At 39.4% G+C, this 19592-nt stretch overlaps 1 protein-coding gene across 5 annotated transcripts in view; it reads right to left on the bottom strand.

The window, feature by feature from the left end:
• Positions 1-1037: 1037 nt before the first annotated feature.
• Positions 1038-19592, bottom strand: part of ZNF366 (zinc finger protein 366) — a 35560-nt gene continuing 17005 nt past the window's right edge. For all 5 annotated transcript variants that reach the window (XM_084225903.1, XM_084225906.1, XM_084225904.1 and 2 more), the window contains 5 exons: positions 18265-18390; positions 15803-17128; positions 13752-13943; positions 7878-8052; positions 1038-6954 (listed from right to left, as the gene is read on the bottom strand). In XM_084225903.1, the coding sequence (XP_084082029.1) occupies positions 6419-6954; positions 7878-8052; positions 13752-13943; positions 15803-17128; positions 18265-18285 (2250 nt within the window). In that variant the 5' untranslated portion in view covers positions 18286-18390 and the 3' untranslated portion in view covers positions 1038-6418. The remainder of the gene's footprint in view (positions 6955-7877; positions 8053-13751; positions 13944-15802; positions 17129-18264; positions 18391-19592) is intronic.

Raw genomic sequence — 19592 nt, 5'->3', positions numbered from 1 at the left:
AAAATGTAATTTAAAACCTAAGTGAATGTGGCTTAGTTTTGAACTAAGTTGAAGAGGAAGTTTGTGAAAAATATCAAACATATATTTTTCTAAATAATATTTTTCTGACTGGCAAAGGAGAAACTTTGAGATTCATTTATGCTGAGTCACATGGGAATGAACTAGGTCACTCTCCAACATATTTCATCCTCCTCATGTAGAGGTAGTCTATAATCCTAACAGTAGATGTTACCTACCATCAAAGCATCAGGAAAAACAAAAGAAAATGGGGGGGAAACCAAAGGCCTAGTTCTGGGGGTTTTTTTTAGCCTCCAGCATGTGTTTCTCATGTTTGCATAAGCCTTCTTCCACTTTTTAAGGCATATACTTCTGAGAATTAGAAACAGAATATCTTTGTTAGTATTTATCTTATAGCAAACATTACTGTTGCTTTTTCTATGCTCAAAAGGTTTGAAATTCTCTCTGTGAAGTCTGATGATGCCAATTCAATCAGGATCTTGTTTAAAAAAACAAATTCAAGAGGTTAATTAGTATTTAAAAGCAGGCCTTTCCTTTAGAAAAAGTAACATTAAGTCTCTCTTATTCCAATTTTATGCTTATTCCTTAATATAATAGTATTTCTATTTTCTTGACTTCAATCTTACAATACATCTGGTTGTTTTCTCCTCTCTTTTTACATGATGTAGTTCTTCAAAAAATCTCAAAGAAAAAGTTCTTTCTCTTTCAGCTTGTCTGAAGTCAAGTTGACAAATACCATGATCACTCCAGAGCATTTTTTATGTCCTCTGTGTAGTCTGTAATAATAAAATTATCTCTCTGCCTTAAAGGACCTGACAGCTCTTCTGTTCTTGTCTTCTAACTAGTCCCCCCTCATTGATTTAGCCTTCCCTTTACAAGAACCACTCTTCAGGGGCACTCAGAAACGAATGACCTTGTCAGCCCAAACCCCTGCATTTGCCATATGAAATACCTAGAATGCCAAGAATTCCATATCCATTTCAATACAAAGTACAGCAGCTTCTCCAGTACATATTTATTTGCTTAAATTAATACAATACATCATACATGCTTTTACTATTGAGATAGAAAGCCAGAAACTAAAGATTCACATATAGTTCGTTCACTTCATGAGCTTTGGCATTAAACAGGAACTCAATGTTCTACATGAAATAAATATGCAACACATTATTTGCAAAATCTGTTAGGAGTACAAAATGTTAGCTCTGTTACATCTTGTTCAGCTAAGCAGACATGACATTTTCAAAACTGTTAATAATTATTAAAACTTCTAGGAATAATAAATATGGTACTTATATTACTTCTTAACTGTACACTCAAAACAGCGGAGTCCAGCAGCACCATATGAAGAGAGAAATCAAAGAATACGTAGTAGACAAATACAGAGTTGTGAAAAGGTGGGTGCAGTAGCATCACTTGGTCTTTCCAGTAACTTGTTTTACAGGAAACAGCACAGGATAAACTTTAATTATGATATTAATCACAAAGTATTTTACCCTTTGAGCTTCTGAACACAGAGCACCTGTCTTTGCTGTCACAAACTGAAGGCTGTCTGGCAGTCAGGAAAACTCAGTTTCACAAGGAGATGACAGAGTCCTTGTGGCCAGACAGAAAACACTTTGCTCCAAAGTCATGTATGACTTAGCTTTCCCTGTAAATATGTTGTCTATCTTCACCCTTAAACTTTACTAGCCCATGTTTTCCTCCACATACTCTGTGCTCCAAAGTGTCTTGCAGAACTCTCCCTGCTACCCTTAACATCAGAAAAGCCCCTAACTTAACAAACCACACGCCTTCACTTGCCCAGACTCTTTATGGTAGGGCAAATTTATCTTTTCCTCAGTCTGACTTCTGGAAGCATCTCAGCTGTGGAAGTTTGTAGCCACTCCTATTTGCTGTAATGCTCTTCAAAAGGATGAAACAAGGCTGCATAAACAATGCAGGGAAATTGTATAAATGTGCTGTTATACAGAGGTGGTGGAGACTGGGCTTTAGTTTCATGTGTCCCCATAAACTGAAAACCCAAATAACAGTGAATAGTAGTAAGATAAAGACTTTTTTCCCCCCACAACATAGCTAGAAGACAATAGATAAACTCACATTAGGAATGAGAAAAAGAAGAAAATATATCCCCCAATGTCCAGGACACAGGCAATGTCTCTACTGGACTTCTGAGCCTCTACACAAGGCAAAATAAGGAAGCTAATCCCTTGAAAATTACAAATGGGAAACAGCTTCATTATGAGAGCAAATTTCTATAAAGCATTTTCAAAGCTATTAAAAAGCAAAGGCTGTTACTGTCTGTTCCCAAAGCGGTGCCAATGTAAATAGTGTGAAAATAACTTATGTTTGAAAAGCAAGGTGCTTCACAATGAAGGCTGTTATTTCACTTTTAATTTGTCCCTTGAGGCCTCTTTGTAACAAGTGTCTCAGACCCATCTACATTATGTTCTACAGTAGGGAGGACTGTCAGTTCCTAACCACTTTGCTTGGGTCACCTGGAACTGTCTTCTTACCTCAGTAATAATTTTGTTTGTAATTTCTCTTACTGATAATTTACAGTTTTAAATTACGTTTTTACTATTCTGACATGAATTAGACTTGCATATTTGAGAATTAGCTTAGGATGACTTTGTGTCTGGGCAGAATCTCAAAGTCTGCCCAGACTTTGAGATTCTGCCGGTGAAGAAATATTTCTCCCGGTGAAGAAATATTTTGCTTTCTAGTAAAATGCGATGAAAAAGGGTTCACATTATGAATTATTTGCAAATAGTATTGTCATTCTGGGAGTTCTTTCCAGCTGTCTGTATGTGGTTGTCCAGTACTTCTGCTCCTGTGAGAACTGCACCTGCAGAAGTGGGTAAATTGACTGCAGTGAGTGTGGTTGAAGGAGTTTGGATTAATTATTTAGACAACCCAGAACTGTCTGCAGTGATTTCCTTTCCTAAGGACACATCTGGCACATTCTCTTACAAGGTCAGTAAGGAAACTCTGGACTGCATGCTTCCAGTAGACATAGTGTTTTCAGTTGCAGAATCACATAATCACAGAAGCACTTAGGTAAGACATCTTGATATCATGAAGTTCAAACTTTGAGCAATCACCACTTGGTCAACTAGAGGAAGTGATGCATCCAATCACTTCTTGAACACCTCCAGGGATGTCTGACTTGTTGCCCTTCTCTGGACATGGTCCAGCACCTCAATGTCTTTCTTGGAGTGAAAGGCCCAAAATTAGACATAAGATTTGAAGTATGGCCAGTGCTGATTACAGGGGGGACAATCCCTGCCCTGCTCCTGCTGGCCACACTGTTGCTGGTACAGGCCAGGATGCCATTGCCCTTCTTGGCCACCTGGGCACTGCTGGCTCATGTTCAGCTGCTGTCACCAGCACCCCCAGCTCCTTTTCCTGCGGGCACCTTTGCAGCCACTCTGCCCCAGCCTGTGGCACTGCCTGGGGTTGCTGTGACCCAGGGCAGGACCTGGTACTGGGCTTTGCTGAACCTCACACCACTGGCCTTGGCCCATGATCCAGCCTGCCCAGATCCCTCCATGGAGCCTTCCTGCCCTCCAGCAGATCAGCACTCCTACCCAGCCTGGTGTCATCTGCAACAAGACCGAAGGGGCTCTCCATCCCCACATCCAGATGGCTAATAAAGATATTAAACAGGGCTGGGCCCAGTACTGACCCCTGGGCAACACCACTGGTGACTGTTTGCCAACTGCAGTTAACTCCATTAATCACCACTCTCTGGGCCTGATTTTAACCCAAGCAAAGAGTTCATCCACCCAAGCCATGAGCTGCCTTTTCTAGGAGAATGCCATGGGAGATAATATCAAAGGCTTTGTTGAAGCCCAGATAGAATACATCCTATTTTATTAGTGGCTGGGAGCTGAACTCTGCTGAAAATGTCTCCTTTGCTCCATTTGTCTGGACTGCAATTGGTATGTAATACTTTGTTTCTTTCTTGATAATGATTGTCTAGCCGTCCCATAGCACTCTCAAATTAACAGACAAGACTGCAATGGAAGGGCTGTGTACTTTCCTGCTTTACACACCACAGGACCGAAGGACTTGCTAAATTCCACCCACCTGCATGATCACCTTTCTAGAAATTGTGAAGACATTCTCAATTCCTTGCTTGTTCTTCTTATCACGTGAACTAACATATCTGGAAATGTGGAGTAGATTGATACTGAACTATGCACAGCTGGAAACTACATGACCAAAAGGGAGACAATTCTAAGAGTTAGTGACTCCCAGCTCTTGGCTGTATACATGCTCAAATGGAAGCTTTTGTCTGGTAGAAACAAGCTAGTGCCAAGAAGTTAACTGAAGGAGTTGCTCCCATTTCTGAGGGGCCATCTACTGAACCATGCTGAATTTCTACCCAATCATTTCCCCTATAATCTGAGAAATGATACAGTTACACTCATTACTCAAAAAATTTCCTAACTTTTTTGCTAGACCACAATGTCTTCCTTGAAAGAAACATGGCTCCTTTTTCCATAGGCATTGTCTTACAGCTAAAGCAAGGAAGAGGAATGTTTATGATTGAAGAGTTAATCCCTGAAGAAACATGACCATGTACCTCCAAAAAACACTTCAAAAGACTTTTTATATTCTAAAGTGACTTATCTTCCAGTTCAATTTTGCATAACATTTCTATTTTAAAAAATATGTGCTGTCTGAGATAGAATTAATTTAGAAGGGTCACCTGGATGTTACTCTTTCTTTTATCAACAGCTTTTTCTGCATGAATTTCTGCATATGTTATGCCATGTTTGAGCCTTGAAAAAGGAAAACACTGCCTGTAGCCTTGGACTACACAAACCCAGTTGCTGCTTAACTGGTAGGCATGAGGATCATTAATTTGAGAGGTGTGTGTTTTCTTGCAGGGGCAGAGAGCTGCAGCTACATGACTCGTCTTAGCAAGTCATAAAAGTAGATGATTATATTTAATTGTAACTTGCTATATAGAGAGCATGATTGCAATGCATTTCAAATCAAGAACTTGGCTGGTAAGTGAAGAAGGTAGTAATATCTTGAAGAGATGTACCATATATGTGGATTTTAACCTTTTGAGCTGGGATGTCCAAAGGACATAGGACAAATTCTATGATTAATTAAATTTTTATTTCCATGTAAGCAATAGGACGATGCAGGGCTGCTTTTCGTCTTTCTTGAAGATGCAGGAACTAATATGGTGTTCAAAGTATTCATGCAATTAATGGAAAAGTTTAATGGAATATGCTTTTCCTATGTTGGTTATAAACTTATAACTGTATAGGAATCAGAGGACGAAAAGCTGAGTTTGACACCATAAAAACAGCATGAGTGAAATTTGTCTGAAAGGCCTGCAACTTACTGCTCAAGAAGTGTTTAATAAGAGAAGTTTTCTGACTTTAACAAGAGGAAGGTTTTCCTCTCTGAGGTCCTGCTTATTTTTTAAGGGTGGTTTTTACCTTCGGAAACAAAAATTGACCAGTTTTGTGTATTCCAAAATTTTCCTTACTAGTAATGATAAACTGAAGAGATAAATGGTAAAGCTGCATAACTTTTTCAGTTGAATGACTCATACTGTGTTATGTGTAACTGTGGCAAGATTGGGAATGCTGCATGCTGATGCTGCCCAGCACATGTATTGGTCCAAGCAGACAGTAGAACACAATGTCAACACAATGTATGCTATTTCACATCAAGAATTTCTGAATACTCCCATTCGGGCTGAAACACAGCAAAGCAAGAACATTCCTTGTGCCAGAGAACTAGCTTTTGTAATAAATTCCAGTCCTTTTAAAGCCTTACAGAACTGTCCTTTACTGCCTCCCAAGGCATTAGTTTTTCTTATTATTTTGTTTCACATTTCTCATTGTAAGTAGTTGCACTAAGAGTCACTTCAGTAAATCAAAGTACTTGGACCGTGTTAGTTCTGAATGTTGACAGCATTTTCATGCATGTCATGTTTAATAGTACTCTGGCTTATAATGTGAAATACTTTGTATTTTCAGATATTTTTGAGGCATATGGTTAGAAGTTTTCATACATATTTAGTCAGATAATAAATCAGATGCTAAAGTATGTTGCTTTCTGCTAAGTAGAAAATTGCATGTAAGTATCTATCCCCATATAATAGGAAGTAAACTTCTGTACCCAACCCATTGTCTGTTATACATTAAATGGATAAATATTAAAGTGTTATTTTTCAATATCTATTGCATTTCTTGGTGACCTCAAGCTGCTTTATTCTTTTAATGTATGTGTTTTACCCTAAATTATTTTTAATAATTTGGCTTATTTATTTCTAAATACCACTACAGACTTCCAGGCTTTAGTAGCTTACAATTCATGTTAAAATCTACCTGGTTACCATTTTCCAGCTGTTTTAAAATGTCCATTTTTAAATGCCTATAAGCATTGTTTGTTTTTCCATTTTTCTTTCCAGCAATTCTTTCAAACTCTTGTTCCTGTGCTTGAAATACAAGTAATCAGAGAGAGAGTGACCAAGTCTGGCCTTTTCAAAGGATCTAAAGCTGAGATGTTCTTTGTTGTTTGCAAGCTCTCCCTCTCCATGTCTCTCCTCTTTGTCTGAATTTCCTATTCTCTTCCCCAGTCCTCCCTCACTTAACACCTCTTCCTTCTCATTGCAGTAGGACTCTCTGAAGTCCTTCATCATGCACTCAGGTTTGCCAGAGAGATCTTGAGCCATGTACAGCTTGTTGTCATCATGATGGTACGTGGCAGGGCTGTATCGCTCTGCCTCATAGCAGTTGTCTTCCTCTTCTTCCTGGCATGAGCTTCCCTTGGCACTCTCACCATCAGAATGAAATGAGATTCCCTTCCCTTGGCTTTTCTGGGAAAGATCAAATGGCTCTTCCTGTTCCAAGCTTCTCAAGACATTTGTCTGGGACAGAGCAATCCTTCCTCTTCCAAAACCTTGCAGTGGTTTGAGGGGATGAGAAAAGGAAAAAATTATATATAGGAAATTTTACTACTTGATACATGGCTATAAAACAAAATCTGAGATGTCTTTGTATTTAATTTTTTATCTTTGCCTTCCATCCAGCCATCTCCAAGTACTTCACTGTTTACATCTTATGGCATCTCCTTCAAGATGCTGCAAGAAGTGCATCTTGTGGCATCTCCTTCAAGATCCTTCAAGAAGTGCTATTGCACACACTTCACAGCCAGGTTAGGACACACAAAACATTGTTTTATACAGCCAGACTCTGAATGATGCAGTTGGGAAGAAAAGTGAAATGGTCTGGCCTCTTGTAAACTGAGTTTTGCCTCAACCTACTCACTTCCTCATTCCTATTCTTTTTCTATAACAAAACTTGGATCTAAAACATCACAGTCCATAATCCAAGGTTTTGTATCTAATGTTTCATAGGAGTGGAAGAGACTAAAAACATAATAATGTATTTGTTCTATGGACACCGTGGTTCAAAGTTAATACTTTTCAAATTAAAAGACAACAGTCTCAGCAATCTATGACTGTCCATAATTTTTCCCCTTTCATCCACTGAGAAACAATCAACTGAAAAGGTCTATGCACTAGACAATGTTTCAGCTTGAAGAAATCATTATAAACAAATGATGATTTTGAGCAGTGTATATGAATGTGCATCTAATACTGGATCTGGTTTGTCTTAGTATTTGTGAGGGTCTTCCCTCTTGCTGGAAATACAGATTATCCAAGAGGCATCTGTGGACTCAAAAATGCTCTGAACATCATCCGTATATATTTTAAAAAATCAGATAATGTGGCCATAGGCCAGCTTCATTAAAGACAGTGACAATACAAAGGTGAGGATTTCACCCAACAGCAAATACCTGTGAAAAGTGAAAATTATTACCTTGAGAGTGAAATCCTCTTTCCATGACCCCATGTTTGACTTTCATGTGCCTGGTTAGGTTCCCCTTCAAGGTGAATTTGCTGGGACAGTAGAGGCACTTAAACGGCTTACTATCTGAGTGCAAATGCATGTGTCCCATTAAATTGTGCATTCTGTTAAACTCCTTTCCACACAGCTGTAAAAATGTTAAAAATGAAAATTATTAGTTTGAAGCAGTATTTTCAAGGACAACACTTTTAAAGGAAAGAGGACCTACACTTCTCAACTTAAACTCTGGGAGCTTTTGGCTGCAATATGTTTTTCGAAGTTCCATCAAAAATCCTACAGGCAAGAACATATGGTTGAGTATCTAAGGCACTCTTAACTGCTGACATTTTTTAATATTGGTGGCCAGCACACATAGTCCAGGATTCTCCAAAAGCAGTCAATGTTGTTGTAAGGAGGGGAAAGACTTAAGGGAGTAATCTGGAAGGCTCTTAACTTGAATGAGATTCAAAGCAGAAGTTTCTGCCCTGGTGAACCATTCCATTTGTAGTTTATACATCTAGCCTTTAACCAACTACAATGTCAGGCAGGCATGGAATTATAAAATAAAACCAATTAGGAGTTTCTGTGAAACTGTCAGAGTAAAAGAGTATTACTTATTTTTAAATGGAAATTAAATGGCTGCACATTTTGCTTAAAGCTAGAAAAAGCAATTCCTTGTTTTTCTGTGTTTCTTGCTCACCCTTTTTTTCCCTGATTCTTTCATCATTTGTTTATCTACTCCTGTGTTTTGGTGTCTCTGGTGAGTAAGCTGCAATTTAAACAGTCATGAGGCTGCAAGAATGACTCAGCTTTCCCTGAAGCATGTTCCTGCCAGCTCAAGCCATTGATCGTGCAGTTTTTCCTTTGATGGAACAATACCGGTGGGTTTTATCCATTGTTGTTTATTTAGATGGGTCCTTTTGTAGTCTGGACTCTTATGTATTCTTAAGATATGAGAGTCTGACATCACTATTACAGGCATCCAGTCTTACTTGTCTTCTGGTCTTTCCTTACCAGGATTTATAATTTTATTCACATTCAAGTGGCTATTTCCATCCTCTGCAAACTTCTGTGCTTGTTTTCTACTATTTTTTTCCTGACTTGTTTTATCATTGGATTTTAACTTTTTAAAATTATTCTTATTACTATATGAACCAGAGTCACCATTACTGAGTAACTGAAACCTTCATCTAGCAGGGTAACCATCTGGCAGACAATTTATAAATAGAAATTACTAAGACTCCACCAGATTTTTTTGTATAATCTGAATTCAAATTTTACTTTTTTTGTATTACAGAAGAACTGATACAGAACTTGTAGATGTAAATTCAGAATGTCATCACCTGGAATAGCTGGATGAAATGTAAATAGTGAAAGGATCCTTGGAAAAACAGTACTGTTTGCTTTGTGTTTTAAGACCTCTCTTGAGGGAAAATTGAATCAGTTCATTAATACAAAAATCAGCAGGTCTACTGCTTTAAAAGAAAAACTAGAGCTGAGTCAGAGCTGCAAAAAGAGTCAGAAAACATTCACTTTCTTTTCAAAAAATTATTTGCTTGAGCTGCATATGTACCATTTGTGTTTTTCTGTCTGTGATTTTACTAAAATGAAAACTCTAGCAAATAAATTTATCAGCAAAGTGTTAGAGAAGACAGTTGGTGGAAAAAAAGAATAGCCACTGAAAGTGAGTAATTCATTTTAAAAAGTAAGATAGCTGTTTCCAAGGGTCATTCATTCATCGAGGAAAGAATACTCTCTTCTTCATGTTCAAAGAAAGTTAATATGCAGGATTATTTACATTCAGAGAAATTATGGAACCACAAAATACCTCAAAAAGTGCTGGGAGGAATCAGGTTCATCTACTGATATTACTAATGAGCACAGAAAATTTGCAAGGAGTAACAGCAGCTGATTGTATCTTGACAGGTGGTGGATCAGATTTTGTGGGTGCAGAATGTGGACCTACATGTCAATATTACTCTTGCTACAAGAATGTTAACAATAATATCTCTCTAACACCTCTTTGCTGAAGGCTTCCGGTTATCTGCTTGTACTGTGGCTGACATACGTTATCACCAGAACTTGCTTTCCTCTATCCAGGTCTTCTCTGTCTAAACTGATAACCAAGGAAAATTATGTTGAGTAGATGAGTGGCTTCAGTACTGCATGCAAACACTTATCTTTATAAGGTCTTGAGTATTAACATTTATTTAGAAGGAGCATTTAGTTGCTTTCTGTCAAGGCAATATTTGTTTCTCTTTCTTCTTACTGAAAAGACAGGGACTTGGTAAAGGTTATTTCTTTATGGCATAAAATTTCTGTGTCTGAATAAAGTTGATGGGCTTTCCATTTTCAGAGTCAGGCACATCTTTGAGAGATGTAATGTGTTCTTGTCCTGAAATCTCCTCTGGGGACATGAGGAAATGGTACTAGAGTGCAGAGGTGTGGCAGGAAAATTAAAGAAATGCAGATAGGAAAACTGTTTTTCGGAATTATGAGTCTCTGTGGCATAATCTCTGTTTTACTGGTCATTTCAAAAAGGCACAAGACATCTTTGAGATGAATATCTATGATCCAGATATAAAAGGAAGTAGGTTTCTCACTTGTATGCTGGAAGACTGCAATTCAAACCTAGCTGGAGTACATAGCTACTGCTCAATGAAGAGCTTGAGTCTGCAGATCAAATTAGAAGACTGTACAAGATTTTCATTCAGTCTGACATGACAGGCTTGTGAGCTGAGTGTGAAAGATGATCCTGAGACAGTTGCATGGGAGGAGTTCCAGCAGAACCCAGTGCACTATAGCACTGAGGGAGATAAAAAGTTTATGCAAGAGAACTTGGGATATCAGGAACAACATGGTTTACTTGTGGACTTTCTGTTAGGCTGTCTAACAACTTAATGTCCAACAAAATGTTTAGACAAAATATAGTTAAAGTCTTGAAGAGAACAACTCAGCTGCAAGTCTGCTGAACAGACTTAGTTGCACTGGCTGGTGAAATGGACTTCAGTATAGTTTGCTAGAATAGTCTACATTAGTTCCACCCTAGATTTTTTCCTCCTAAGCCTGCATGTGCAGTATCATCCTTCTAGATTTGTCACCAGTTTTGTTTCTTCTCAAAGTACTTCTCTCTCACATTTTCTTTGACTTTGACCCCTGTTTAAAAACCACATTTTTAGATGGGGAAAAAAGTGGTGATCAAAACATCTGTTACAGATATTTGTCTGGGCTGCAGAAAAATCTATTGCATCCTTTATTGGAGGTCTGAAACATTGATTACTTCAGCATTGAAAGCAACAGTAAATTCATGGAACCTTTCTCTACAAATCCAAATTAGTACTGTTGCACCAGCTGTTGAAATACCTTCATAACTCTTCAGTTGTTTTCTTCTCTTAAACAGAAATAACAAGGCAACATGGGCTCAGGCCTTTAAATGCTACAGACAAGTTCACTCTTCAGCAGAAAATCAAAGAGAGATCCAGGCTGCAGCGGGGTGAGGAAACAGGAGGGACAACTATTTGCTACTCCCTCACTTCTGATAGTATGTGCTTAGTTGTGATTAGACACATAGGAAAGCTCATGTTTTCTTTTGCTGTGAGAAAAAGGTAAAGAAAACCATTGCATGCGGTGAAGTATAAAGGCTACTGCTGTGCTCTCTTTCCCTTGCATTCTTCTTCTTCTTCTTTTTTTTTCTTCATAAGAAGGGTGTTCCTTTCCTCAAAGAAAGAAGGAGAGGGAGAATGACTGTAAACTGTCCAAAAGGACCGTGAGAAAACAGGAAGCTTTGAAAAGTACAAGAGAAAGCAAGATGAAATCTATTTGCAGGCGGTTCCCCGGGGACATGTGAGCCATTGTTAAGCAGGCTGTTCATACAGCTATATCCTTCCTTCTGCTGAGGAGGAGCTTGGTGCCAAAAGGCTGCTATCTGGTCATTGCCTTAACCCTCCAAGTACCAGCCAGAAATATTTGCTTTCAAGGGTCTTCGGGGCCTCTGTCAGAGATGTAATGTTAGGATGTTCCTAATGCAAAAAAGCAATTCCTGATTCTCTGTTTGCTTATGGTTGCAATCTTCACTGTCAGGGCACTGATACAGATTCATACCCCTTTAGACATATGAGAAACAGATTCATTATGCTTACTTGTTTCTTTCCTCATTGGAACACTGGGTGGGGACAGAAAAGCAAAAAAATAAGAAAAACAGGTGTTCCTGTAGAGCTTTTGTTACTGTCTGGAAAACATACTGGTGAAACTCCATTTCCCAGTTCCAACTATTGCCCTCTCCAAGTTTCAATAGTCTGTCATCATCAAACACTGAGCTGAACACAGCCTTCCAGCTAATCCGCACGTACCCAAAAAGTCATGTAGGTCCACATTCTGCACCCACAAAATCTGATCCAAAATTTGAAATTATTTTCTGAAGTTTGAGGAGTCAGAGAAGGACTTCAACCAAATGGGAACAACAAGGCAGGTTTGCAGATGTTCTCAAAGGATGAAAACCTCCAGCAGACCTGACCTGTTACACTCTAAGAATTTCAGTAAAAGAAATTCTTTCATCAACATAGAGTAATGTAAGTACTACTACACAACATACTACTTTCATAAGACATAAATTAAAATAAAACAAAATACTGAAGTTGGAAGACTTTGCTGCTAGTTTTTCAAAGTAAAATGTTTTGAAGTTAAGAAAGAAAAATTATGAAGTCAGAAAGATTAATTTTGACATTTTCTCACTAAAACTAGCACGGAATATCATATATTGCTATGACATTTTGAAATTCTACATTTTTTCAAGACAAAATAATTCCATTTAAAGTTTTTCATCCATCTCTGCTTCCTCATGAGAAGTTCCTTTTAAGAAAATATTCAATACCATAAAGATGTAAGGTGAAAGTGTTCTAGAAATTGCTTCCCAATCAGTCTTTAGTTACTTAGGCATAAGCTGGGTAATATGTTCCCCTCTGAATTTACAGCCATCTTAGAACAAATTAAAGTGGGGAAGAAACCTACAGCTTTTGACTTCACAAAGTATGACTACAGTAATGAACCAGATAGGCAGCAAAAGAACTTATGTAGCATCCAATACTGAGTAAGAATATAGATATGAAAAATTAATAAGAAATATATTAGAAGTTAACAGGGTCAATAAAGTCTTAAAGGTTTGTGGGGAAGGAGGAGAAGAGAGGATGGAAAGGGAATGCCAGCTTCCAGCACCGGGGAGAAGCGGCAAACTGGAATTTTGCACAGGATTGTAGAAAGGCCAGGTGGTCTCAGAGGCTGTTTTGTTAGCATACTGATATCCTGCCTTGAATTCCAGTCTGGTAATTACACTCTACCCATTCAAATCCCTTCTGTAGTTTTATTTTGCTGTGGCTTTTTCTGACCCCTTTCTTAAGTTGTTGCATAGTATCACTGTGTGAAATTGTGGCTGCTCATTTTTTATGAAACTCTGCAGGGTGCATGACTTGATTTCTGCTTTTTGTCAGTGTTTCAAGCTATTTAGCACTTAAACTTCTGTTTGGATGGCTGTACTAAGCAAATGTCACATATGTTTATTGTTCTCAAATGTCTGTGGCACTTAAACAATCACAGGGAAAAAAAACCCCAAAACTTATGTGAGGATGAATGATCCTGAAGGGAAAGGGAGTAAACCACAGGTATTTATCTCCATTATTTTGTGCTACATAAGCAGAACCTGGATAAAGAAAATCAGACTGGTTTATGCTAATTTTTGAGTACAAGTGCAGTATGTGTTAGCAAGTTTTGTTTTTCTAATTCTACCACATGATAAGAGGATAATATCAGAGAAGTATACTTTCGGTTAATACCTCTGCCATCAAATGTACTTACCTTACATTTAAAGGGTTTGACATCAGAGTGAACAATCATGTGGGCCTTGAGAGTCTGCTTTTGCACAAAGCTCTTGAAGCACAAATGACACTGGTAGGCTCTGATATTGGTGTGGATCAGGACATGTCGCTTCATGTTGGCCAGCAGAGTAAATTCCCGGCCACAAATTCCACATTTGTGCTCTTTCACACCCTGAAAGAAAAGAAAAATTCTGTAGATGTAAAATTTTCTAGGTAATTTAATCATCAGTACAGCAACTTATGAATTATTCATTCTGCATTAGCAAAGTTGATAATAAATTATTTCATTTTAACATTTTTCAAGGTATTTTCTCCTGACAAATTCTTACAAGCTTCTGAGAAGCAGAGAAGTAAAACAAAATATAAGCTTAATGAAATAATGAAGTCTGTTTTCAAATAAATCAGACATAGTCAGTGTCAGAGCTTCCCTCTCCTGCTCCGCTGCTTAAGTAAAGTATTGATTCTACACCTCACATTCATTGCAGAGAGAAAAACCTGCTTATTCTTGGTGGGATTTTCAGTAACCTATGGAATTATTTAATTTCATATGAGCTTTATAGAACATTTTTATCACTTTTTATGCTATCCACTCAATTTACTACTGCACAATTCAATATTCTTACTCACACCCATGTGGTCTGTCAGCGTCTCAGTGATTTAGATAGTATGAAAATCAAAGAACTTGTTACTAAACAGCTTAAGAGTTTAACTTGCTGAGGGTAATAAGGATTTACTAGTGAGGTGCTGAGAGCAATTACTCCTTCCACAGCCCTCCTTTAAAAAGATGTGAAATGACTGTCAGCAGTTTTCACAATTAATTACTAAGCTAAAACTGAACATCACCAGCAGTTTCAAGTGTCTGCTCATCTGATATGAGGCTGTGTTTAGTCAGCTAAGTACTATAATTTTTTTTCAGGGTGAATCCACCTGCAGCTGTGAACAAAGAAGCAGAAGCTCTCTAAGGGCTCAGAGGCATTTCATTTCCTGTGACAAAAAAACCTACCCAGTCTTCAATTAGTGGAATCTTGCATGGTAAATCTGTAGAGCAGGGAATGTCCAGAAAGAACAGAAATTATAAGCATGAAGCAGAAAAGAAAAAGCAACTGTGGAAGCAGAAGTTGTGCAGTTTTCAAAGAATATGTGACTATAAGTCTCAGGGGTTGTAGCTTTCTATATTTCTAATGTTTTTGATGTAAAAGCCAAAATTCAAATGTTAAAGGAAAAATATGCAAATCTGGAAGCAAACTTTTTTTAAACTGAAAGGATTTGACTTCTCTTATTATTTTTGTATAAGTGGAGAGTCAATTTCAGAGATTCTTGAATGGAACAATTGCATTTTTCCTATTTTTGAAAGCAACCTTTTCGGAAAAGTTCCAAAGCTTTTTTGTACCCTAAGCTGACCCTGCTGTCACCAGTGTTGGCAGAGGAAAGACTGCTACTTGATATGAATTGGCTGATACTGTGATCCTGCTAGTCCATTTCTATTAACTGGTGTTTTGGATAACATATGCACAAAGGGGAATTTTTCTTAGGGTTATTTTGTTTTTTAAATGTCTCGTTATAATGATTCTTCAAAATCTGATGAGTAATAACACACTTTTTTTTTTTTGCTACAGTCCACTACAAACCCACGTACTTCCTAATTAAGGGAACAAAGTATCACCACTGGCTTTCCATAAAAAAAATCTTTTAAAATTTTGGGATTGGGGGGTGGTTATACAGCTCTGCAAAATTTTACAGAAGGTCATACCGAAAAAAGCCCCAAGAAACAGAGAGATATGAATCCAGTTTGGGGAAGTGATACAGGGGGTTTAATTGAATTCCTGCTTAAAACAAAGTTGGGTTTGCATGTAGTTTCTTAAGGCTGACAGAGACATCTGGCTAATATGACTGCCAGCAATGCTGGAGTTTCTGTGTAAGCCTCTGCAGCTGGCAAGAGACCACATTTCTGAGGAGGTACCTGCCTTTGTGTAGCTTTCGTTGCCTGTAATCCTTGTACTGCCTTCAAATGCAAGGTGAGAGCTGGCTTACCTTGTGAGTCAGGGAGTGCTGCTTCAGGTGGTGCGGCTGCACAAACTCCATGCCACATTCAGTGCAGATGTATGGGCGGATGTCTTTGTGCTTCATCATGTGGTTTTGCAGCTGACTTGGATACTGGAAGGTCTTATCACACTCTGTGCAATTGTACTGTATAGGACCACGGTGGGTGGTTAGGTGTCTCTTCAGCTGCGCCAGAGTTGGAAAGTCCAGACCACACTCCACACAAATGTTCTCTCGTCCACTCTCATGCTTAGACTCATGTGCTTTCAGCTCACTGGGGTAGGCAAAACCCCTGCCACAGATCCTGCAGTTGTACGGTTTGATATCACTGTGTTGCATCATGTGTCTCTTAAGGTGACTGGTTTGTGTGAATGCCTTGTGGCACACCTGGCATTTATGTGGCCGAGTGCCCTGGTGTGTCAACATATGTGTGTGCAAGTGGCTCAGCTGCTTGAAAAGCTTGCCACAGCGGGTGCAAGCATGTGGTTTAATACCACTGTGACCCAAGATATGGGTGACCAAATTGTACTTGGATGTATAGGACTTCTCACACATGGGACATTGCCAGCGTTTCTGTTCACCCCCCACATCAACATAGTAGCTGTCATCTATCTGAAGGTTGACATCTACTCTTTCCACTTTCTGTTTGTTTTCACCACTTTCTCTTACTTCAGCCCTCCTGAAGGGTGGTTCTGGAGGTCTTTTCATTTGAAAAGGGTTCCTGAAATGAAAGTTTGGTGGTACAATGAAAGGAAACATTAAGCCAGGGTGGACTTTAGGATAATAAGGGTAAGGAGCCTGCATGAATGCTGGGCTACTGGGCCATGCCATGTTAGGTTTCACTGCTTCTTGCTTAATGGGCTTGGCTCCAAAATGCTCCAGAGTTCTGTAGAATTGAAAACCAAAGTTGCAGAGGTCAATCATCTGGGAACTGTACTTGGGCTGAGTTGGCTGTTGGAATACCAAGGGAAGACTGGAAGAACCCATGTCGTGATCCTCAGGTCGATCTGGTGATGATGAGGAATCCTCAAGGGTGATGGGAGGAGGCATTTTTGTTGGCATGCTCTTGCGTTTGCGAGACCCTCCTTCCAAGGACCCCTGGAATGTTTCCATGTTCTCAAGAGGAGGAGGACCATAGCGGAAATGTGAGAGGTGTGCTCTGAATTCTTCATCAAATTGTGTTGTTCTGTGTGGCTTTGTTACGGGGCTGAGTGGCTGCAGGCAGAGGGAGAAGGGAGAGGCTCGGGTATTGTCCACATTAAAACTTGTTTCTTCATTCTTCATCATATTCAACTTTCTTCTCTGCGGCCCAAATTCCTTAAAATGAGCAAAAGAAACCCCAAATCTGCTTATTTTTTCATGTTCTTCTGGATTTAACAATCTATTGACTATTTTATTGTTTTGAAGATTGTTGGGTTTTTAAAATAAACACAACTAAGGATTTCTTAGGTCCATATAGGACAAAGGCCTTTTAAAGCAGAATTAAATTGGTAAGTGAAAAGCAAAAAAACTTTGGCCTTCCTGCAGCAGGTTTGATCCACACAACACTTTTACAACATAAACATCCTGTACTGTGACACACTACTTCACAGATGAACCAGTATGGCAATGTTTCTGCCTAATTTTATTCAGTCAGTCTGTCTGAGGGCAAAATTCTATCCTTGGCTGTGCATGAACGGCTCTAGAAATTGGCGGTGCATATAAAGGATATGGCAATACAAACAATAATATGCACATTTATTATGGTGGTGACATGAAAAGCCAAAGCCAAAAAATATTAAACTTCTTTGTATCATTAACATGTGCTGCTGTGAGAGAAAACAATGGCCAAGTGATCTAAGGACACTGTGTACCATCAGGTTTTGCGCCATGTTTCCTGGCTGCTTGCACTTTGTATTGTAATAAGAAGGCGGAGATTAATTTATTTTCTTTGTTTTAATCACAGAGATATTTGCCTGGCAGATCTGGGGGAGGAAAGACATTTGACAACTCTCCAAATTACACTCAGTTTAATAGGTTTTATCTATGATTTTTTGTTTGTTTTTTTATTTGTTTTTAAACAGGTGGGCAAAATCACCACTATAAAACTAAATATAGGACTGATGTCAACAAAACCCCTGAGACTCCAGAGTAACTGACACCTAAAAATGCTCTGAGTGTATCTGATGATAGAATGTGATGGGGCAGATTAATAATTTTCTCCTGGCAAAATTTTATGTTCCACTGATCATATGGGGAGCTTTATCTGAATTTGTGGTTCATCTAAAACATTGGTTATAAATTTTGGTTAATCTTAAATAAGGCTGCTATATTTTCCCTTGTCCTTCTAGAGTCATAGAATCAGAAAACTTTTATTAGAAAAGACCTTTAAGATCATCAAGTCCAGACATTAATTGCCAAATCCACCACAAAAACATGTCCCTAAGCACCATATCTACAAGTCTTTTAAATACCTCCAAGGATGGTGACTCCATCACTTCTGTGGATAGCCTGTCTCACTTCTTGACCACTTCTTCTGTGAAGAGGTTTTTCCCCTGGAACAACTTGAGGCCATTTCTTCCTGTCCTGTCACTTGTTACCTGGGAAAAGAGACAAATATCCACCTGGTTAGAACCTCCTTTCAGGCAGTTTCAGAGAGTGATAATGTTACCCCGAAGCTCCTTTTCTCCAGGCTAAACAACCCCAGCTCCCTCAGATACTCATTACAGGACCTGTAAACCAGATCCTTCACTAGCTCCATTGGCCTTCTCTGGACATGCTCCAACACCTCAATGTCTTTCTTGGAGTGAAAGGCCCAAAATTAGACATAGGATTTGTGGTCTCACCAGTGCCAACTATAGGGGGGCAATCCCTGCCCTGCTCCTGCTGGCCACACTGTTGCTGGTACAGACCAGGATGCCATTGCCCTTCTTGCCCACCTGGGCACTGCTAGCTCATGTTCAGCTGCTGTCACCAGCACCCCCAGCTCCTTTCCCTGTGGGCAGCTTTGCAGCCACTCTGCCCCAGCCTGTGGCACTGCCTGGGGTTGCTGTGACCCAAGGGCAGGACCTGGTACTGGGCGTTGCTGAACCTCACACCACTGGCCTTGGCCCATGATCCAGCCTGCCCAGATCCATCTGCAGAGCCTTCTTGCCCCCCAGCAGATCAGCACTCCTACCCAGCTTGGATTAATCCACAAACTTAGTTAGGTGTACACTTGATCCCCACATTGATCAGTAAAGATATTAAACAGGGCTGGGCCCAGTACTGACCCCTGGGCAACACCACTGGTTGTCATCTACCAGCTGGATGTAACTCTATTCACTACCACTCTCCAGACCAGGGCATCCTGGCAGTTTTAAATAGGAAACAGTGCACTCATGAAGCCATGACCTGTCTGTTTCTCCAGAAGAACGCTGTGGGAAATTGTGTGAGAAGCTTTGCTGAAGTCCAGGAAGACATAGCTTTTCTCTCTTCCACTAAGTGAGTCATAAAAGGAGTTCCTGTTGGGGAAGTAGAACTTGCCTTTCACAAACCCATGCTGCCTGAGCCTGATCCCCTGCTGAGCTGCTCTATACATGCTGCGTGATGGCACTGAGGAAGAGCTGATCCACAACCCTCCTTCCAACCCTTCTTGTAGGTGGGAGCCATATTTGCCAACCTCTAGTTAACTGGGGCCTCCTCAGACATCCAGGACTGCTGGTAAATTATGGAAGTAGCTTGGTGAGCACTTTCTCCAGCTCTCCTGGTACCCTTGGGTGGATCCCATCAGTCCCACAGATTTGTCCAGGTCTAAGTGTTG

This window comes from Fringilla coelebs, assembly GCF_963513975.1.
Source record: "Fringilla coelebs genome assembly, chromosome: Z".
NCBI classification, from domain to species: domain Eukaryota; kingdom Metazoa; phylum Chordata; class Aves; order Passeriformes; family Fringillidae; genus Fringilla; species Fringilla coelebs.
The sequence above is the reverse complement of the archived record's forward strand: the minus strand, read 5'-3'. Positions and strand labels throughout refer to the sequence as shown.